This window comes from Electrophorus electricus, chromosome 16, assembly GCF_013358815.1.
Source record: "Electrophorus electricus isolate fEleEle1 chromosome 16, fEleEle1.pri, whole genome shotgun sequence".
Taxonomy (NCBI): Eukaryota; Metazoa; Chordata; class Actinopteri; order Gymnotiformes; family Gymnotidae; genus Electrophorus; species Electrophorus electricus.
Window position 1 is genome coordinate 16303655 of NC_049550.1, and position 21904 is coordinate 16325558.

General features: G+C 38.3%; 1 protein-coding gene across 1 annotated transcript; it reads left to right on the forward strand.

Annotated features, from left to right (window-relative positions):
- The first annotated feature begins 16647 nt into the window (after positions 1-16647).
- LOC118242613 (CMRF35-like molecule 9) lies at positions 16648-20294 on the forward strand. Its single transcript, XM_035534589.1, has 3 exons — positions 16648-16708; positions 19127-19462; positions 20169-20294. The coding sequence occupies exons 1-3, from the start codon at positions 16669-16671 to the stop codon at positions 20228-20230; spliced, it is 438 nt and encodes a 145-aa protein (XP_035390482.1). The 5' UTR covers positions 16648-16668; the 3' UTR covers positions 20231-20294.
- The last annotated feature ends 1610 nt before the right edge of the window (positions 20295-21904 follow it).

The window sequence follows — 21904 nt, forward strand, 5'->3', positions numbered from 1 at the left end:
CATGTCTTTCAGATACAGGAGAGTCTAAGCAGGATGTGATGTCTAGATCAGTGACTGTGTATGCAGGAGGAGGAGTCTCTATCATAAGAACATAAGAACAGATTCGCAATTCATGATAAAGGAATTGTAGGATTATTCAGCGTTTTTATGAGAGAGCTGATTGTAAATGACAGTGGAACATACCAGTGTGCTGTTAATGTATCTGATCAACTGCACAACTACACTGAAGTGAAGCTCAGTGTAAAGCAGGTTAGTAGCATATAACATACAGTTTAGCCACAAATACTTTTGGAAAGAATAACCTAACTTCTCCAAACTGCACATTTGTTCTGGATAAGAGCATTTGTTAAAAGCTGAAAATGTAAATGTACACTGGTTAAGCTAAACTTGATATTTTCATGGGTTTGTAGCAGTAAGGGAAGTGTGTATGAAGTAGATCTGATCTCTGAATCAGATAATTGTTCTATGAATTCCTAAATCAGTCATCGTCATGTCAGTCAGGTTAATACCAGTAGAGCAAAAAGTGTCACATTTCCTTTTTATTATGATTATATTATTATTATTATTATTATTATAGTATTTTTTTATTAGGATGGTAAGTTCTAGAATAGAAATATTAAACATTGTTAATAAATGCAAATGTTTTGATCTGATAGATCTGCACTATGGAATTTTCATCAATAAGACCAGCTGTCTAGAAGGAAATGTGAACATCAGCTACAAATACCCAGAATCCCACAAGACTGAACCCAAGTTTTTTCTGCAAGTTAGTGGACACTGCTGACTGTTCTAATAAAACATTTGTTAATAAAACAGAGATACACATAAAACACATTAAACAGAGATATACATATAACTTACATATAACTAAGGGAAACATATCACTGTATGATGTCAGAGAAAAGTAAATCCTGACTGTGACTATCAGATATGTAACAGTGCAGGACTCTGGTACATACTGGTGTGGAGCTACATCAAACTGGAAATCTAACCATGGATACCGGGTTTATAGTCCACAGATCTACCTGAGAGTTACAGGTGAGTAGATAACATGACCTGTGTAATATTTGTTGTTTTCACAATATAGAGGAAATCATGTTTAATTGTTCATGCTAAACCTGTCTAATATGTTTCTAATCTTGAGGTATGCAAGGCTGTAAAGTCTAGTGTCTGTAGGTAGTTGTGAGCAGTTTGTTCACTGCTCCTGTCTGACCCGTGTGTCTGATCAGCAATTAATTCTCTCTAAATGAGAAGAGTCTGAATTAGAAGTTGACCATTACTATCCATCTAATTTATTCTGCTAAATGTATCTTCACTTAACGGTATTCAGCATGTCAAAGCAAATGTGATGTGCATTAAACACATTTATAAGTGTATGAGTCAAATGAACCACATATTTCATTACACGTTCAGAAATCTGTTAAAACACACATAGCCTTTTACTTTAGTAATCTTTAAGCTTTAAAGTGCTTGTCCAGAAATACAACCACGAACACCTCCATCATTTACAACCACAGAGTATATAAGCAACTCCATGCACAACATCTGAAGCAACTGTCACATTCTCTTCTACAGCAAATCCATTAAAATATGTTACAGATGCACTGGACACATGTCACTGTCCACAGTCTATACCAATAATAACATGGACTCAGATTATCTGTCACTCCTGTGTTTATTTTTCTATCTATCCAGAGATTCCTGTTTCAACCTCATCATCACATTCATCATCATGCATCAGTCCACAGTTCACCACATCAACCACATTCTCAGGATCCAAACACACATCAGCTTCCTCTCCTGGTACAGGTGCTGACACACTGTATCAGGACTGTACAGCATGGAGTGAAACTATTCACATACTGTAAGCTTCATCAGTCACTTCTGAATGATCAGGATAAAGGTTAAATGTGATTGGTTCACTGATTATGACTCTGTTTCCTCTCCAGGATTTCCATCTTCCACTGTGATCAGTGTTGTGTGTGTGATTCTGGTGCTGCTTCTGATGGGAACCTCATTCCTCATTGTGGCTCTAACAAAGAGAAGCAGGAAGAAGCAGGGTATTACCGCACACACACACACACACACACACACACACACACACACACACACACACACACACACACACCCTTCAAAAATGATCACACAAAGCAATGCTTATCAATCAACATTGTCATAAGAATAACACATTCAGATGTATGTCCAGATGTGAGTGCAGCATGTATCTGTGCTGTAAGCATTGTAGATTAAACATTGTAGATTTAATGTGAACAATATCATGTATTCATGTAACATTTTATTATTTAATTTATTAATTTGTGATTAATTCCTTAATTCCTTCTCAGCATTGTCCAAAGGCCAGTCTGTCCAAGACTCCTCACACAGCCATGGGGTGAATCATGACTGTATCACACATCTATGGGATGAGTCATAACTATCACACAGCCATGGGGTGAGTCATGACTATGGGTCATTAGCAGGCCTACACCTGTAATAGAATTACAATGCCTTTTCTAGCACAGTCACAAAGAGGCCTGATGTGTGTGAGCATGGTTACATGCAGGCTACCAGAAATCTTAAAGCTGCATCTCTTTATTATTTAAATTTAAAAAATAATAATTTTAAACAGATTTAGCTTTAAGATTTCAGACAAACATAAAAATGTAAAAAAAAAAAAAATAATAATAATAATTAAAAAAAAAAAACAGTTCCTCCAAATGTGTCTCCAGTCCAGTTTCTAGTGCATTTCTCATGACAGTGCCTGTTGCTCCCTTATACTGTATTTACACTTGCTACCTCTGACACCACACGGTGTTCAAACTGGGCAAAGCAAGGAAACTACAGACACTAGTGACCTTACTATGCCTCCAAAAATGAATTTTCCCAAACCAGGTAGTGATGCAGCTGCTCAGGATGTTCTCTATAGTACCTCTAGAGAAGGTAGTGAGGATGGGTGATGGGAGATGGGCTTCCCTCAGCTTCCGAAGAAAGTAAAGACGTGGCTGGGCTCTCTTGGTAATGGAACTGGTGTTCAGGGTCCAGGTGAGGTTCTCCGCTAAGTGAACACCAAGGAACTTGGTGTTCTTGACCTTCTCCACTGAGGAGCCAGTGATGGTAAGCAGGTGGTAATCTTGAAGCATGTTGGGACATCAGTGCAGCTCAGAGAGATATTGAAGATGTCTGTCAGGACATCTGCAAGCTGGTCAGCACATTCTCTGAGCACACGACCTGGGATGTTGTCTGGTCCAGTAGCTTGCACAGTCAGGCACAGCACCTGGTCATTTTTACGGAGGAATGGACTTTGCCACTGCAACATTGTTCTGTGCTTCAAACTGTGCATAGAAGTCATTCAGTGCATCTGGGAGGGAGTAATCACCATCAGAGGAAAGTGATGTTTCCCTGTAGTTAGTAATGGCCTGAATACCCTCCCACATGCGCTGTGTGTCACCAGTGTCTCTGAAGTGTCCATGGATCCTCTGTGTGGGTACATGCTTTGCTTCCCTGATCGCACTTGACAGTTTGGCTCTCGCTTTTCTAAGAGCCTCTGTCATCTGCTCTGAAGGCTGAGTCGTGGGTCCTCAGCAGTCATCCATGGCTTCTGGTTGGGGTGTGTGATGATGGTCTTGGAGACAGTAATATCAATGCACTTTCTTACGTAGCCAGTCACTGATGCTGTATACTCCTCCAGGTTAACAGTGTCACCTGCTCAAAACAGTCCTGAAGAGCAAAGATGGCTCCTGCTGGCCATGTTCTCACCTGCTTCAGAAGCGGTTTTGAGCATCTGACAATCGGTCTATATGCAGGGATCAACATTACAGGCAACATTACAGGCAACATTACCGGGCTCCGCCCGGTACGCACTGAAGATGTTTGTGTAAACGAGATCCAGCGCGTTCGCTCCTCTCGTTGCAAAATTCACATGTTGATGGAATTTAGGCAGTACTGACTTGAGATTTGTGTGGTTGAAATCTCCGGCAACAATAAACAGTCCGTCTGGGTGAACGTTCTGCAGTTCACTAATCACTCCATACAACTCCTGGAGAGCATCTCGTGTGTTCGCGTTGGGTGAATGTACAGCGCGACCAGCGCGATTATAAACATGGAGGTGAATTCCCGCGGTAAATAAAAAGGTCTGCATCTAACAAACTCCACCAGCGGTGACAAGCACACAGTTTTTACACCAGGTCTCATTGATATAAACGCATATACTGTGTGTTTTGCCGGAGAGTGCATTGTCTCTATCGGTATGGATTGAGACTAATCCCTCCATCTGAATGGTGGCATTTGGAATGCTGTAGCTGAGCCACATTTCAGTAAAGACTAAAACACAGCAGTCTCTGAACTCTCGCTGTGTAGTCTGCTGGAGTTTGATGCATTCCAGTTTATTATCCAAGGAGCAGACATTTGAGAGGAATAGAGATGGTAGAGCTGGTCTGCTAGGATTAGCTGTTATTTTAGCACAGACCCCAGCTCGCTTCCCCCACTTCAAGCTAACTTACCAAAATAACCGACAACCTAGGGAACAAAACACAGGGCTTAAACAACCAAAACAATCAGGCACTAAACAAATAAAGGTGAACATGGGAACAGTGAAAACTAAAACAATGAATAGAATAAAGGAACAGACGGGGGAGGAGAAAATGAAACCAAGGAGCGGAACGAGGAAGTAAAGGAAAACAGACATGATAGGGAAACTAAAGAAACAGTGGCACCAGGAGGGTGGCCATTTGTGACAGTAGCTTAGTACAACAACAACACGCTAGATGGCACAATGGGTCATCTATAGTTGGATCATGTTTGATCTACTGGCTTGGCTTTTGTACTGAATCTGCAGAGGATTCTTTCGTGTTTTGCAGGGTAAAACATATCTTTATATTTCATTCACATTGTATATGATTCACATTGTATATGTATTATCACCTGTTTATTTCCTGACATTTTCCTATGACTATAGAGTATTATCATGCATGTAATTTCTAATTTTAAAAAAGACAATTAAAAAAGTATGTTTAGTCAATAAATATTTCGATAGACTATCGAATTTCCTGAACAAATAAAGCCCAACAATGTTCAGATGCAGTGAATGAAAATAGTGCTAGTAAAAGGTTTTAGCTACATTTTATCTTCTGCCATTTCTTTCTCATCTGTTCTAGGAGAGCATCACACAAGTCTGCGTTTGAAGACTGTTCACTTAACTATTAATTATTAATTATTAATTATCCTGTGGTGTGATTGGAGAACATATGCAGATAAACAAAGTGACCATTCAAAACCACAACCACAACCTGTGAGTCCTCAGCAGAAACACATAATTTAGTCTAGAACCAACTGCAAGACCTGTAGGACAGAGTCCTCTCCGCCCAACAGTGACACTGACATGTGCACATATTGCCTGATAGGCTGGTCTTGTTTTACATTAAGGCTTTTTTAAATCAGGGGCCGCACTAGGAATCTTTGTTGTTTTTCAAAAGATTGCATCCTGGCCGTCCAATCAAAATGCTTTAGACTGCTTTGACTGCTATAGGATTGACACATCTATCATAGTCATCTGCTGTATAGCATAGCAGTTTAATTTTCATATAAACTTTTATAACTCAGTAGTCCACAGAATATGACAATAAAAAAACAAAGTATGTTGTGCTGTTGATATTTGGGGAGGAAATCTGTCATTTCGCTTGATCCCCTAGTACACTACATTACCCAGCAGGCTGTTTGTCACCTGGCCAGCAACTCATCCAACCATGGATGTGCCATCAGATCATCATCACCAGAATATTGAATTCACCTGTGTTTACTCAGGAGTGTGTATATAAGCCTGTTTAGAGCTCCCATACATTGAGAAGGATTGTTTCTAGTATTATCTGAGTGTACTGTCCTTGATTTTGTGTTTCTGATTTTTGCCTGCCCTTTTTTGGATTTTTCTGCCTGGTTTTGGATTGCTTTTCTGGTTGAGACACAGACTGTTTCTTCTCAATGATTCAGATTAACACCTATTTTGTCCTTTTGGTTTCAACCCCGGTTTGTTCCGCTACCACTGTGTTGAACTCCAATAAAGCTCCTGTTTCATATCCGCGAGCATCTGACTTTGCCTGGCCCATCACAAAATCTTGAAAACAATAAACTTTAGAGTAGGACAGGGTTTGGATTTGACAGCTCCATTACATCACTTCATATCTGACTGACTACTGCAGTTATGGAGTTTATTTACTTGTGATTGCTTGGCAGTGTTACTGATTGAGTAAGATGTAGTTTTAACAGTTAGCCATGTTGCCTTTTTGAGCAGAGAGCATTTTTGTTAACTACTGTATCTACTTTAGGTATCAGTGTCAGGACCATCACAGGAAGTGCATGCACTGTTGGGCTTCAATGGTAACATGGACATGCTCACAATACTGCTGATAACATGCTTGTGGTCATCACAGTGACGCAAAGCATTCATAATAGACAATCCAAACACAAACTGGACTGAAAGGCTGTGTTCTTTTGATGTAGGCTGATATTTACCACTTCCAAATAACATGTGAACATGTGGTGTTCGTCTTCTGGATATCAATCACTCTTCTTAAATGCAGGTCATTGAGGAGATTGTCCATTTATGTTGTTGTACACTTAGTGCTTCACCCTGTGCTGCCTAATGCTACCTTTCAATAATTTCATTACTAATATGAGCACAGGCACATTTATTACCTTTGGTTAATTTGTCAGGCAGAAATAAATGCACCTGTGATAAGGTCGGTGGAGTGATGCAACAGTGCTGTGACATTTTAAATACAGTGGTGCTGCTTTAGTTCTGAACCCATTTTGGCCTAAAACAACACTTGCAGTTCTGCCTCCTCAGACCTGCTCTCATCACAAACACAAGTGTCCTCACTTCCTCACTACAAGCAGGCACATACAGATCTATGCAATTTCTCACAATGGGACTTTGACCAGGAACATTACCCCACTTCAAATATTTCGCATCTTTGATGTCAACCCTAATGCTTGTAACGTTGTCGCTGGCCCAAGTGCAGATAGGCGTGGAGCAGGACCCACAGGCTCCCTCGATGATGTGAAACATTTATTAACATAAAACATGAAGAAAGGTGGCACTCACACACAACATTAACAACAGACATGACTTATACATTTAAATAAACACAGGCTACAGTAACATCTAACGATGACTACATACGCATTTTACATACATCAGCAAACAAACAATGACCAATGGTGAGGCACGTACTGACGGGGGTTTAAATAGACGGATACACATTAACACGTAACCCCGTACAGGTGCGTGCCTTCACGGGGGTGTGGCTACAAACATGGGTGAACCACATGACTTGTGGGGGGGAGCGTCCCGTGACAGTGCTGACTCTAGTTGTGTCAGGGTGTAATGCCTCCACAGCAGATATTGTATTTATTATTGACAAATAAGAATGCAAATTAAGAAAGAAAATTATTATACATGATGTTTTGTTTGGCAGACTCATACTGTGAAAGGTGCATCAGTAAGACTGGCTATGTAAGAGGACCTGTCAACATCAGTTACAGTTACCCAGAATCCCACAGGAGAGACCGCAAGTTTCTCTGCAAGAGCGTGGACACTGGTGTTTGTATATTTGGTTTATTTGTAGTAGATGTGAATATTATTTATCCTCAGAGTCACCTGCAACTCCAAACCAGTCCCTCCAAATTTCACAAAATCATGGGGTGAGTCATGATGGTGTTTTAAAGTAGGTCACAACTGGAACATGTTCACAAGTTTCACCAATAAAATGTATATCGTCTATAGCTGAAACATTTATCTAATCCACATGCATTTTGTTACACAGGAAAATGTCAGGATCCACTTTCTGTCTGTGACTATGAGGATATTAAAGACACAAGAAGCCATTCTGTCTCAGACACTGGAGCTCCCACAGTCTACTCTCAGTCTACCCACAAACCCCTCTGATCCCTCCCAAACCTTTTATGCCAAGACACAACTACCCACAAATCCCTCTGAAAGTATTTATGCCAACACACACAATTACCCACAAACCCCTCAGATCCCTCCCCCCCCAAATTTAGCTCAACCACCTTCAAGCTTCCTTGATGTGAACATTTAATCCACAACTCAACTACAACTAAACTGAATTTCCATATAATAGTGCTGTAGTTTTGTAACAATATTGTCAATAACACTTTTCATAGGGTTAGAATATAGCAATTTATATGAACACCTTTGGTTACTTTTGTCATGGACTTGTTTGTGACTTTTATAACAACTTTGTTTTTCCATTATATCTATGATATCCAGTTACTTGAGACAATTTCATGTGTTACATCAAATTGTTTTCTATTAAATAATTATATTTAATGGCAGAGAAAACTGTCCAGCATGTGTATATGTGCAGAAAATGTCTATTCTACCATTTAAACACTGAGATGATGATGTTAGTGAAACTTTTTCTGGTACTTCTCATGATTTCACACACATTTTATTGTAATGTCCAAGAGATTTAAAAAAATGAGAAATATCACAAAGCAAGAGCTCTGGATGTGTCCGTGTGAGGACATTTTGGTGTGAGTAGACATCCAAGATGAACCAGTAAGTAAGTAAAGTTAGACACCCCTACGCATAGTTTAATAGGTTGTGAGAGACATAGCCTTGCTGTAAAGCAGAAAGAGAAATCAGTTTTCCTCCATACTCCACCCCAACATGGAGACTTCTACACTGATGAATCACCATCTGCTGTCTAAACTATCTGGGGCACCATTTCGCACCTATCCAGAACACCCCCAGTTCAAACTGTCAGACCAGCTTACAGGCCAGCAAAGAAAACTGCAGCATTTCCTCACATGTTGCTGCTGTTCTCTTCCTTGACCTATTGTAATGCTAAATAAACTATTTTCCTCCATTAATCTATGCTACTGGTGTTTAATACAAAGTCCTTGAGGTATCCGACGCAGCCAGAATCTGCTACCTAACAAGTGATTTTTACAGTTACTGTTTTCCTTTGTTGCACATATTTTCCTCTAGATGGCAGTAAACACATTTTGACACAGACACAATGACATTAACTTAAAGGAGAAAAAAAAGCCAGAAATTGAGCTGTCATGGTGAAGTATGTCCATGTTGTTCATATTACAGTCATGGTGAAGTATGTCCATGTTGTTCATATTACAGTCATGGTGAAGTAGGTCTATGTTGTTCATATTGCAGTCATGGTGAAGTAGGTCCATGTTGTTCATATTACAGTCATGGTGAAGTAGGTCCTTGTTGTTCATATTACAGTCATGGTGAGGTATGTCCATGTTGTTCATATTACAGTCATGGTGAAGTAGGTCCATGCTGTTCATATTACAGTCATGGTGAAGTAGGTCCATGCTGTTCATATTACAGTCATGGTGAAGTAGGTCCATGTTGTTCATATTACAGTCATGGTGAAGTAGGTCCATGCTGTTCATATTACAGTCATGGTGAAGTAGGTCCATGCTGTTTATATTACAGTCATGGTGAAGTAGTTCTATGTTGTTCATATTACAGTCATGGTGAAGTAGGTCCATGTTGTTCATATTACAGTCATGGTGAAGTAGGTCCATGATGCTCATATTACAGTCATGGTGAAGTAGGTCTATGTTGTTCATATTACAGTCATGGTGAAGTAGGTCCATGTTGTTCATATTACAGTCATGGTGAAGTAGGTCCATGATGCTCATATTACAGTCATGGTGAGTAGGTCTATGTTGTTCATATTACAGTCATGGTGAAGTAGGTTTATGTTGTTCATATTACAGTCATGGTGAAGTAGGTCTATGTTGTTCATATTACAGTCATGGTGAAGTAGGTCTATGTTGTTCATATTACAGTCATGGTGAAGTAGGTCTATGTTGTTCATATTACAGTCATAATGAAGTAGGTCTATGTTGTTCATATTACAGTCATAATGAAGTAGGTCTATGTTGTTCATATTACAGTCGTGGTGAAGTAGGTCTATGTTGTTCATATTACAGTCATGGTGAAGTAGGTCCATGCTGTTCATATTACAGTCATAATGAAGTAGGTCTTTGTTGTTCATATTACAGTCATGGTGAAGTAGGTCTATGTTGTTCATATTACAGTCATGGTGAAGTAGGTCCATGCTGTTCATATTACAGACCATAAACACAGCTGATGAAGGACCTATGTCTGAAATGTTCTTTTTCTCTGGAAACTGTTCAAAAGAACATGTGACACAAAGGTCCTGGTTTTCCAGACTGGAATAAGACAAGATGCTGAAGTGCAGTCCTAACACTGACTGGATATCGTTAGTCACTGTGTAAGGCAAACATTGTCATGTGCTTCTGTTTACAGCCCTCTTCTTACTGTTTCTAGTTCTGCTTTCTAACACAACAGCACTTTCTAAAGCAGAATATGGATTACATTTGTTGTATTGCTTTGTTGTTCACCAGACACATCTATCTAGTTTTATTTAAAATCTTTCACATCAAGTTCTGTAAGTACTTTATTATTTCTGATCCGATTTTAATCTGAAATTATTAACAGTTCCAAACATTTATAGAAATATATCATGGTATAGTATATTAAAAAAGGGCAGCATTTTTATAATAGTGATATGTTTTTGACTATACCACTTCTGTGTATGCGTACAGGTAAGAAGACCAGTTATTGCAAGACATTTCTCACAGATGCATACAAAATTTCACCTGCATGTGTGAACAAGATAAGCAAGTACAGATGTTACCTCACTCGTACACTATGTATGTGTGCTTGTTAGGACAAACCGTCCATAAGAAACTAGAATTACGGCACGGTCCCTAGAGTCTCTGGAATGAATACTATTGTCATGAATGGACATCATCCTGGCGTCTCTGTTTCCATGGTTTCCCTGTCGCGTCTGTTTTCCTTTACTTCCTTGTTGTTCCGTTCCTTGGTTTCGTTTTCTCCGCCCCCTCGTCTGTTTTTCCACGCATATCATTACTTTCACACGTGTCTGGTTTAGAGTTGATTAGTTCATACATTTAAACCCTGTCTGGTTGCCTGTGTCTCTGTTGTTCATTGTATGTAAGTAGGTTCATTGATTATCCAAGTCTAACCGCTGTCTGTATTCCATGTATGTAAAGTCGTGTTTATTTTTCCTAGCCTGTATGTTTATTCTCATCTTTGTTCACTCAAGCCTGTGTTTCATTCTAGCCGCTGTTTGTGTTTATTAGTTGTTTGTGTAACCTAGCCCTTGGTCTTGTCATGTATCCTCATACTCTACGTGTTGGTAAACTGACCCTGGACTACCCTAACGACATGGACTTTGGATTTGCCCCTAATAAATCTCCGCACTTGCGTCCGCCTCCTTATCGCTCATCTTTACAACTATTGAATGGAATAGAATAATAATTATTATTAAAATAATAATAATATTTATCAAATTTATCTTAAACTCAAGGGTGCATTACAATATTATATGAAAGACAGGAGAAAAACTAAATCTGTTACAAAAAACCAAAAGCCCTCCACAATAACAGCATTATAATATTATTGACATTTTTTTTTTATTACTGAATATGATCAATTTAATCCTCATTTTTACCATTTCCAGAGAATTTCACAATTCTTCGGTAGTCCATTGCTTGTGCAGAAACTCAGAGAGACAGTTCTGATTTACACCTTTCTCTTTGGTTAGCTGCTCACACTTAAAATTTTTATTATAGTAACAGCAGTATATGTTTGGTCCTTGAATTGCTGTCATGGCTTCAAACACTTCCTCGCTTTTACGAGTTTTTAGGTCTTTGTTGTATATGTTTGTAAAAACCAAGGCTTTGTATCCTTCTGCTACATGTACAAATGTGTTTTTTAGGGGTTCATAGATGTTTTTATCGAACTTTGCATTTAGGCAATATTGAGTGCAGGGGCTTAGATATGTGTAGACGATGACACACTGATCATCCGGTTGACCACCGGTACTGGTATAGACAAAATGTTCTAACACTCGTTGTTCTGCATGGGTGTCAATTACTTTAGAATTAGCATTGTACACCCGAGTGGGAGTCGCTGCTGTGATCCTTCCATCACAGTATATGTCTCGTTTTGCCATCATCTTTCTGACGACATCGAAGTCAACAGTGTTCAAGCTGTCAGTTTTTCCTTCATTACAGTCCTTCTTGGTAAGGCGTAATGCAAAAGAAAACTGAACACCTCTGAAGAAGGAGGAAGGGAGACGGTCAAGAATACATTTTAACTGGCACAAAACTGGACTGCAAACAAACTTTCACTCAAATTGTGTATGTATTGCAGTCACATACTGGTTTTGCACAAACTCTCTGGAATTTAGTGGTCAAGCACTGTTCTATTCTTTATACACATTACATTGAACAATTTACAAGTAAATTACAAATTCACAGCAAAAAAAAAAAAATAATAATAATAATAAGAGTGATGGTGCAGATTAACACTCCAGAAAATAGATCAATAGAAATGTATCTATTACATGAGTATAATGTGTAAAAATCAGTAAACATTTTAATAGTAGTATTGCGCATTGTGACAAACTATGATGAATAGTTACCCTATTCTTAGATCCTCAGGAAGATTGTTATTCTGTTGATTAACTTCTTTTCTTAGTTGATCTCGATCAATCCTGAAGAGAAGATCATTCATCAATAGACACTCAAGAAATCTTGAGCACATTAAAACATTTGCGAATGTGACCAGCCAACTCTACAGGCTGGAAAAGAAGCTGGTTAAAAAAAACCACCACTTACTCCACAGAAGTAAGCAGGTCAAAGTGGACTGTGATTGAAAGTGAATCAATACTCACTTCTCCAGCATTCGTTCAATGATGATTGCCAAGTTTTTTTTTGTGATTCCATTATTATTGCACCCACATAAGAAGCAGGTGCATATAATCATAATGATAAAGATCCGCACCACTTTAAAGCATATGGTCTTCATCTGGGCCCCAAAGGTCATTAAAGTAAGAGACATGAATTCAAGCAGTTTACTTAAATGGCCGATGAAGGACTAACAATTATTTATCTGTCTATACACACACATATATATAACGCTATATCTTCATCTCAGATGAAGCACACAGATTACATTATACAAAAGATAAAAGATCACACATTGTGGAAAAGTAACATAAAGGTAGTTTAAAGATAGTCGTGTTGACAAAAGAAACTTAATGCCACAAGTCCAAAACTGACCATGTAATTTCTGTCGGCCCTGGTGCACGGTGTCGGCTTCGGTGAGGTGAAGTGAAGTGACTATTTGCCTGTCAAAGAAGACCCGTTATATTCCTTCACTGGAGGTGACGCCTCTTTCTGATCTGACGTCATCTACCTGTGTGTCTCTGCTTCTGCTTCGCTCTCACCCTCTCAGTTCTGTCCAGATCTAGTCAAGGTCATTCAGATCAACTCAATTTTACTCACTTCGACACATCTAATGATTGCATTAAGCATAATATTGTCAAATGTATGTCCTCCCTTTATTCTGCTCTCCTTCTTTTATCTATTTGTCTTCCTCTCTCTCCCATCTGTGAAAGAAGGTGGCAGCCATGATGGACTACTATCCCATAAATGATGGACTACTATCCCATAAATGATGGACTACTATCCCATAAGTGATGGACTAGTATCCCATAAATTTTTAAATTGCGATTTCAGTGCCTCTCACAGATCCTAAGAGGTGTCAAATAGCAGTCTGCTGTTTTGAAACTTCACGCTCCGCTAGCCCACATAAGTTCTGCACATTTTTAAGATAATCTTGCCGACACCGTTGGTAAAGCATGTGTGGTAGTAATGATAGCAATAACTCTAGCCACATGTAAACATTTACTGCAGAAAACCAGTTATGTTTGCTTTGATTATTTGTTTGCAAATTCATGTTTATCCACCAGATACAAAATACAGGACCCCATTGACAACATTACTTTTGGCAGTTTTATTCTCCCACCCATTAAAACCTCCTTAGGGTCATAAAACTAGTCTGGATAGGTCTGGACACTTGGTCATGATTAGGGATATATTAAAAATTCTCTCTGGTCATAAATGTTTGTATATATCCTTATATGTTGTAGAGCTTTTAGGGGAATTGTATCTATGATGTGTTAATTTTACAACCCCCACCTAATAAAACCTGTTTTACTCCCAGCCTCTCCACTCCATAACACCTGCACAGCCACTGTGACCCCACCTCCGCCCAACTCCTGGCGCCCTAACATCCCATAACACCTGCACAGCCACTGTGACCCCACCTCCGCCCAACTCCTGGCGCCCTAACATCCCTTAACACCTGCACAGCCACTGTGACCCCACCTCCGCCCAACTCCTGGCGCCCTAACATCCCATAACACCTGCACAGCCACTGTGACCCCACCTCCGCCCAACTCCTGGCGCCCTAACATCCCATAACACCTGCACAGCCACTGTGACCCCACCTCCGCCCAACTCCTGGCGCCCTAACATCCCATAACACCTGCACAGCCACTGTGACCCCACCTCCGCCCAACTCCTGGCGCCCTAACATCCCATAACACCTGCACAGCCACTGTGACCCCACCTCCGCCCAACTCCTGGCGTCCTAACATCCCATAACACCTGCACAGCCACTGTGACCCCACCTCCGCCCAACTCCTGGCGCCCTAACATCCCATAACACCTGCACAGCCACTGTGACCCCACCTCCGCCCAACTCCTGGCACCTTAACATCCCATAACACCTGTGCACAGACTTCCACCTCCGCATTCAAGGAGTTTTGTGCACACTAAGTTATTTGTAGGGTGTGTTGTGAAGTTGGTTGATCTCTTTGAAGTAGGCTAAATCCAAACTCCCCCCACTTTTCTTGTACATGTCCAGACATATTGTGGACCTTTCAGGATTATTGTAAATTTGATGTGTTAATTTTATAGCCCCAATAAAACTTCCTAGGTAAACATTTTTTCCAAGCAATACCCTGAGTAATAAATGTGTTTTGAAGTTGGTCTATTTATTTGACATATGTGAAACACCTAGACTCTTTCTTTGATTTGTACAGGTGTCCACATGTTGGTGGAATTGGATTTTTAAAGTGTTCAATTTATATTCTCCCCAATAAAATGTCCTTAGTAAATGCTTGTTTTCTCCAAACACTGTCCTGTTATAAATGTGTTTTGAAGTTGGTCTATTTATTTGACTTAGACTAACTCCAAACTCCACCTTTCTTGAACATGTCATATCATGTTGGGGGGGGGGGGGGGGTATTTTTAATGTTTTAATTTTATAACAGCTGGTAAACATTTCCTAAATGTTTGTTTTCCCCAGACACATGGTCTGCATGGTAAATTTAAGGGCATTTAAGGGCATGTTAATAAAACCTCCTTAGTAAACATTTGTTTTCCCCGGACACATTGTGTGCATGGTAAATAGACATTTATGGGCATGCTAATAGAACATCCTGTTTAAACATTTGTTTTCACTGGACATGTGTGCATGGTAAATAGACATTTAAGAGTTTGCTAATAAAACCTCCTTAGTAAAACTTAGTTGTCTCCAGACACCATCCTGTTATGAATGTGTTTTGAAGTTCAACTATCTCTTTGCCATAACTCTTCTTTTGCTTGTATAGGTGTCCACACACTTGTGGAAATGTATCTTTGAAGTGTTTACAAATGTGGGTAAAACTTACTGAACATTTGTTTTCTCCAGATACCACCCTGTTATATTCCTTAATTTTATTAAAGAGGCTTACTAAAAACATATACAAGAATTTATGACCAGAAAGGATTTTTATTGCATACTGTGGTGGAATTTTGAATAAACAGCAAGTCAGACGTGATTAAGAGAGTAATTTAATAAAGAAAATAAGACATACAAAACATACAAAAAGCTGTGTGAGAGCTAATGCTCTGAAGCAAAAGCTCTAAAGGGGTAGACTGGCTCTGCTCCTTATACCTAGACTTCACCCCCAGAGAGGGGTGCTCTGTATCCCTGTTTACCCATTCCCTGCTCCTTATACCTAGACTTCACCCCCAGAGAGGGATGCTCTGTATCCCTGTTTACCCATTCCCTGCTCCTTATACCTAGACTTCACCCCCAGAGAGGGATGCTCTGTATCCCTGTTTACCCATTCCCTGCTCCTTATACCTAGACTTCACCCCCAGAGAGGGGTGCTCTGTAATCTGTTTACCCATTCCCTGCTCCTTATGGCGATGAACATTCCTGCAGTACCAGAGCACTCACCAGGACAGACACAGTTTGCAAGATAAGACGAATCCCTCTTTACGACACATTCAGGTCACGAAGCAACATTCCAACAGTCGCTTTGTTCACACAATATACAGAGACAGAGTGTGCAGACTAAACTATTCATATAGGATTATAGAATGAAAGGATTAACGTGATTATATATGAATCATTACATATGAATCACACGATAATACATGATCGAATAATATTTTCCATCACAGAGAGAAAGAAATATTAGTGTTAGACGCATGTTTCTCTCTCTGTAGTAGGAGGCTTAAGGCCATTCTATTAATGCCATTCTATTTTTCACTGCCCTCAAAAATAGAAATGAGAGGGTTTTTTCATGTGAGTTAAGCCATAAGAAGATGAACAGAATGGGTACGCCCAGACACAGGGGCAGGGACCAACACAGACAGGCACACAATCTCTAACACACATCTTATCTAGGAGTTGGAGTCAGTGGACATAAAGCTGAACTCAGAATGAAGATTCTTCTCATCTTGACACTGCACCTGATCTCAGGTATGTATGAATACTCAAACTTTAATCATCATTATCAGCAGGGTCAAATATAGTATTTGTTTAGATGGTCACTTTTGGTGAATTTTTAGATCTTAGTGGGGTCTCTACAAAAGTAACTGGGAGTCGCCATGAAGTGCAAAGATGAGATTTAAAGAGAGTTAACCTAAAAGATAGTTTGACTAGCAGTTCATTGCAACTGTGTGTTGCCTGAATCAAAAATGCATTTTGTAATGTGTAAAACAGGAAGATCAGAGGCCTCACTGTGGAGCTGACGTATACTCGTAGTCACATTTGTTAAATGTGAAGCACACATTTAAATTATAACCAGGGTATTATTAAATAAACCTCAAACAAGAAGATCATCTAACCCTTCTAACCTTGAAGTAGTCAAAGATCAGAGTAATGCATACAGCTGAGAGGCAGAGTTTACTGATTTTAAAAAAGTTGTAAGCAAAAAAAATCCCTGCAGACCACTGATTTAATTGTTAATACTTTATCTGTCATGTTTATATCTCTTTATACAAACGATTTTAGACAGACCTCATTAACACATAAACATACTGATGAGGTCTTTTGTTTTGGTTCATGTTAGTAACCAGGTTGGTTGTTGATGTCCTCATACCTCAGCATGTCCCTCACTGAGGACATATAATGTGTGTCTGTTGAGTGGTAGATTATAACGGTGAACGGTAGGGAGGCGGTGGCAAGTACGGAGAAAAGGAGCAAATCCAGGGTCGTAGTCGTCGGAGTAGTCCAGGGTGAATTTACCAATACAGAGATTACAGGGATACATGATAAACAAACCAAAGCACACGAAGGCAAACAGGGGAAGCAGGCTATAACAGAGACTAGGAAATAACGCATGGAGGTAAGGAAAAGCAAAGGGTTAAGATAACACACGGGGTAAAAAAAAAACCAAAAAAAAACCCCGAAGGCTTCGAAAAAGAGACGAGCTTTCAAACACATCCATACAACGAACAGCAAAAACACGGGGCCTCAGTCAGGGTTTAAATACATGAACTTAACAAGGCTAAAAATGAAGAACAGGTGTGGGAAACCAAACTACGGAATAGAACCAAGTATACCTGCTCCTCATTGTGTCGTTAACATGCATGTTTAAGTGTCGTTTAGGTGTTCGTTGCCGATGTTTGAGTCCATCTGTGTGCATGTTTAATTGTGAATGTTACATAAAATAAGTATAGTCTTATATTACACGCGACTCGTCCCGTCATCCTTCTTAAAATCTCCAGCGTTATAAGTAGTATAGTTTCTGAGGAGGAAGCAATAGAACAGTGACAGAATTAATTTTAAATAAAGGTATCCACAAAGACCTCATAGAAATTATATATATATATATATATATATATATATATATATATATATATATATATATATATATATATGTATATGTATATATATATATATATATATATATATATATATATATATATATATATATATATATATATATATATATAATTAATTATTTTTTTTTCAATTTTAGTTGGAAGTCTCTGAGCCACAGAAGTCTTGAGTGTAATTATGACAGTGTGACATTGTAATCTGTACTGATGATCAGTGGTACAATGGTGTTATAACTGACAACATCTCCCAGGGAATTTCATACAGTGACTTACAGAAGGTGCAGAACAAACCAAACCAAGACTAAAACTAAGACTAAAACACAGTAGAGAAACAAAATGATCAACTTCAATATGAAGCCGTTTCTTACATGGATGTTTGTCAGGCCTTTCCGATACAGGAGAGTCCAAAGACGTGTATAGATCAGTGACTGCATGTGCAGAAGGAGTCACCATCAAGTGCAAATATGAGGATGAATACAACACCAACCTGAAATATTTCTGTAAGAATGTAACAGATCAGTCAGGCTTAGATCAAATAACAACAAATCCAAACAATAATTGGACTCATAAAGACAGATTCTCAATTTGTGATAACAGAAGTGTAGGATTCTTCAGTTTATTTATCAGAGAGCTGAGTCTAAATGACACTGGAACATACCAGTATGATGTTAATGTATCTGATTAACTGCATAACTACACTGAAGTGAAGCTCAATGTAACAGCAGGTTAGTAGCATGTAACATACAGTTTTGCCAAAATCACTTCATCAATTAAAGCTTTCAGAAATAATAACAATTTTGCCAAACTGCACTTTTGTAAATCATCCTGGATAAGAGCATCTGCTAAATGCCGAAGATATAAATGTATACAGGTTAAGATAAACTTGTTACTTTCATAGGTTTGTAGCTATAAGGTAAGTGAGACTGATACAGATCTGATCTCTGAAGCATTCCTAAAGTGACATATTTCCCTTTTATTAACATAGCAAATCCTAGAACAAAAGAAACATTAAGAACTATTAATAAATGCAAACCTGAATGTGTATGATTGACAGACTCATGCCGTGGTAAGACCATCAATGCCTATGTAGGAGAAACTGTGAACATCAGCTGCCGTTACCCAGAATCCCACAGGAGTGAACCCAAGCTTTTCTGCAAGAGACTGGACACTGGTGGCTGTAATTATATAGGATCGGTGAATAAAACAGGAAAACCAGAAACTAAAAAAAACATATCATTGTATTATGACAAAGAAAAGGAAAACTTGAATGTGACTATAAGATATGTAACAGTGCAGGACTCTGGTGAATACTGGTGTGGAACTACATCAGACTGGACAACTGATCATGGACTCAAGATTTATAGTACACAGATCTACCTGCAAGTTGTAGGTGAGTAAATAACAAAATCTGTATAATGCTTTATTGTTTTGACAATGCAGAGGCAGCATCTATACATCATTCTAAATTGCTTAATCAAAAAACTATTTTAGCAAATCCTAGAGAGTCCAGAATCAGTTGATGCTGTTTAGATGACAGGAACTAAGCAAATGTTTTTATCCTTGGGTAGTAAAGGCTGTAAAGTAGTCTAGTGCCTGTAGGTAGCCAAGGCTGTAGTCTAGTGTCTGTAGGTTACCTGGAGACTGTAAAATAGTCTAGTGTCTATGGGTAGACAAGGCTGTAAATTTGACTAGTGTCTGTTTGTCGCCAAGTGTCTTTTGTGTGTTTTATTTGTTCACTGCCCTCCCAACCCATATGACTGATCAACAATATTATAACTGTCTAAATGAGTAGAGTCTGAATTAGCTGTTGAACATTGTTACACTTCCCATCTAATTTACAGCACTAAATTTGTTTTCAAATTTACAACCACCAGCACCAAAATGCAGAGTTTAAAAGCAAACACAAATAGTGTTTTTTTTTTCTATTTAACCAGAAAGTCCAGTTTCAGCCTCATCACCACATTCAGATCTGTATGTCCAGATGTGAGTGTAGCATGTATCTGTAATGGTATCCTACAATGATGACAGCCTGAACTAAATTCACTCCCCATAATTAAAACTACTCTTTTCCTTTTTTGCTTCTCGTCTCCCCACAGACCCTGCCAGTAACCAAGCAGATTCTGTCTACCAGAGTCTGAATCTTGCCAACAACCAATGAGATTCAGTCTACCAGAGTCTGAACACAGCCATTAATGTCACTTATCCTTATGCTCCAAACCATAAATAAATGGATAAAATATTACAATTTAATTCAAATATTAGGCTGACGTATATACAATAGATCGGAATCATTTTAATCCTGAATTTAAACATATACAAATAACATAAAAATATGTGATTTCTGTACATGTTAACTGTATGTTTTCAGTTATTTTGCTATATGCTTTTGGTTTGTTGATGTGATGTTTTCATAGCTTAGTTTGTGGCCTTTTGGCACCCTGCCTTCTTTCATATTTATAGGGCAAAATATGCATATCCTTAGATTCCTTGTAAACAAAAAAAAAAAAAAATTATATATATATATATATATATATATATATATATATATATATATATATATATATATATATATATATATATATAAATTGTATTCCCTTGTACTGTTGTATTATTGCTTTTTTATTCAAATAATATATATTTTATCTATTCACATTTTTCTTTATATGCAATTGTCAGACATTCTTATCCAGTGAAATTTACACATTTATCAGTATGACAGTTTGTGATCACTGGGACTCAAACCCATGACCTTGGTATTGCTCATTGCTTTACCTGCTATACTGTGTACTAACCTTTAGATACGAAATAGTTTAATAATATATAGTAACATTTGACTAAATTATTGAACATTTATTTTGGTGTGTGATAATAGCTACTGTAATTAAACATTAAATAAAAACAGAATATTGTTTGTTGAATTTTGTGCATTTTAGTGTGTTACTGAGCAGTAATGAGTAAGTGACTCTGGACAATCTCCTCCATGATCTCCATCTAAGAATACAAATGGAATTGAACCACAAAAGGGTGCATTGCACATAATGACCTTATTCTTCAAATTTGCATACAAAAAGGGCCCAGCTCTAACTGATTATTGATACAGATCAAACAGTTTATATAACTGAAGCACTGATTATTAAGAGTGAGGTGTGCAAAATTATTATTATTATTTCCTGATTTTCCATGATATTTTGAATATGTCATATTTGCAACAGTTTTGATCATTTAAACAGAAACCCAGTATTTCAATCTGTTACACCATGTGCTATTACTCTCAAACATATTCATACCAGATAAAAGTTTATCATACATACATATTTGTCAAAGGTGAACATGATGAGGAATGATACCTTCACAGAAATTTGTATACATGGATTTTCCTTGTTGATCATATTTGATCATATGTACCTTTCCATGAATAAGAGCCAATAGGAAAAGGGCCAATCTGGAATATTACAAGGGGTTATTATTTACAGCCAAATAAACATACTGTTTGAAACAGATTCTAACAGCTTGGTGTCAGAAACTGGGATACTACGCAAGTAAGTGACACCCCATTTAATGTGTCTTCTTCCTGCTCAGTATCTCTGTGCTTAAATTTTGTTTAAATTCAGTTTAGGAGCATTTTTGTCTCTAATAAGGCTGATGAAGTCTTTTCTGTTGGCACGAGCTGAATGCTGAATTCTGTACGTATTTGTTATCCTGCCTGCTGATAGGGCGGAAGAAGTCTCATCTGTTGGCATGAGCTGAATTTTGTGTACACTGTGTAATGAATTGTTATCCTGTCTGAGACTTATTGAAACACAATTTACTATTTATTGGTGAACCCTCCCTC

Bases quoted from the DNA above. Each gene is read 5' to 3' on its own strand.
- LOC118242613 (XM_035534589.1), top strand. From the start codon at position 16,669: ATGAAGATTCTTCTCATCTTGACACTGCACCTGATCTCAG. The intron at 16,709-19,126 runs GTATGTATGAAT...TATGATTGACAG, and splicing joins GACACTGCACCTGATCTCAG to ACTCATGCCGTGGTAAGACC. The intron at 19,463-20,168 runs GTGAGTAAATAA...GTCTCCCCACAG, and splicing joins GATCTACCTGCAAGTTGTAG to ACCCTGCCAGTAACCAAGCA.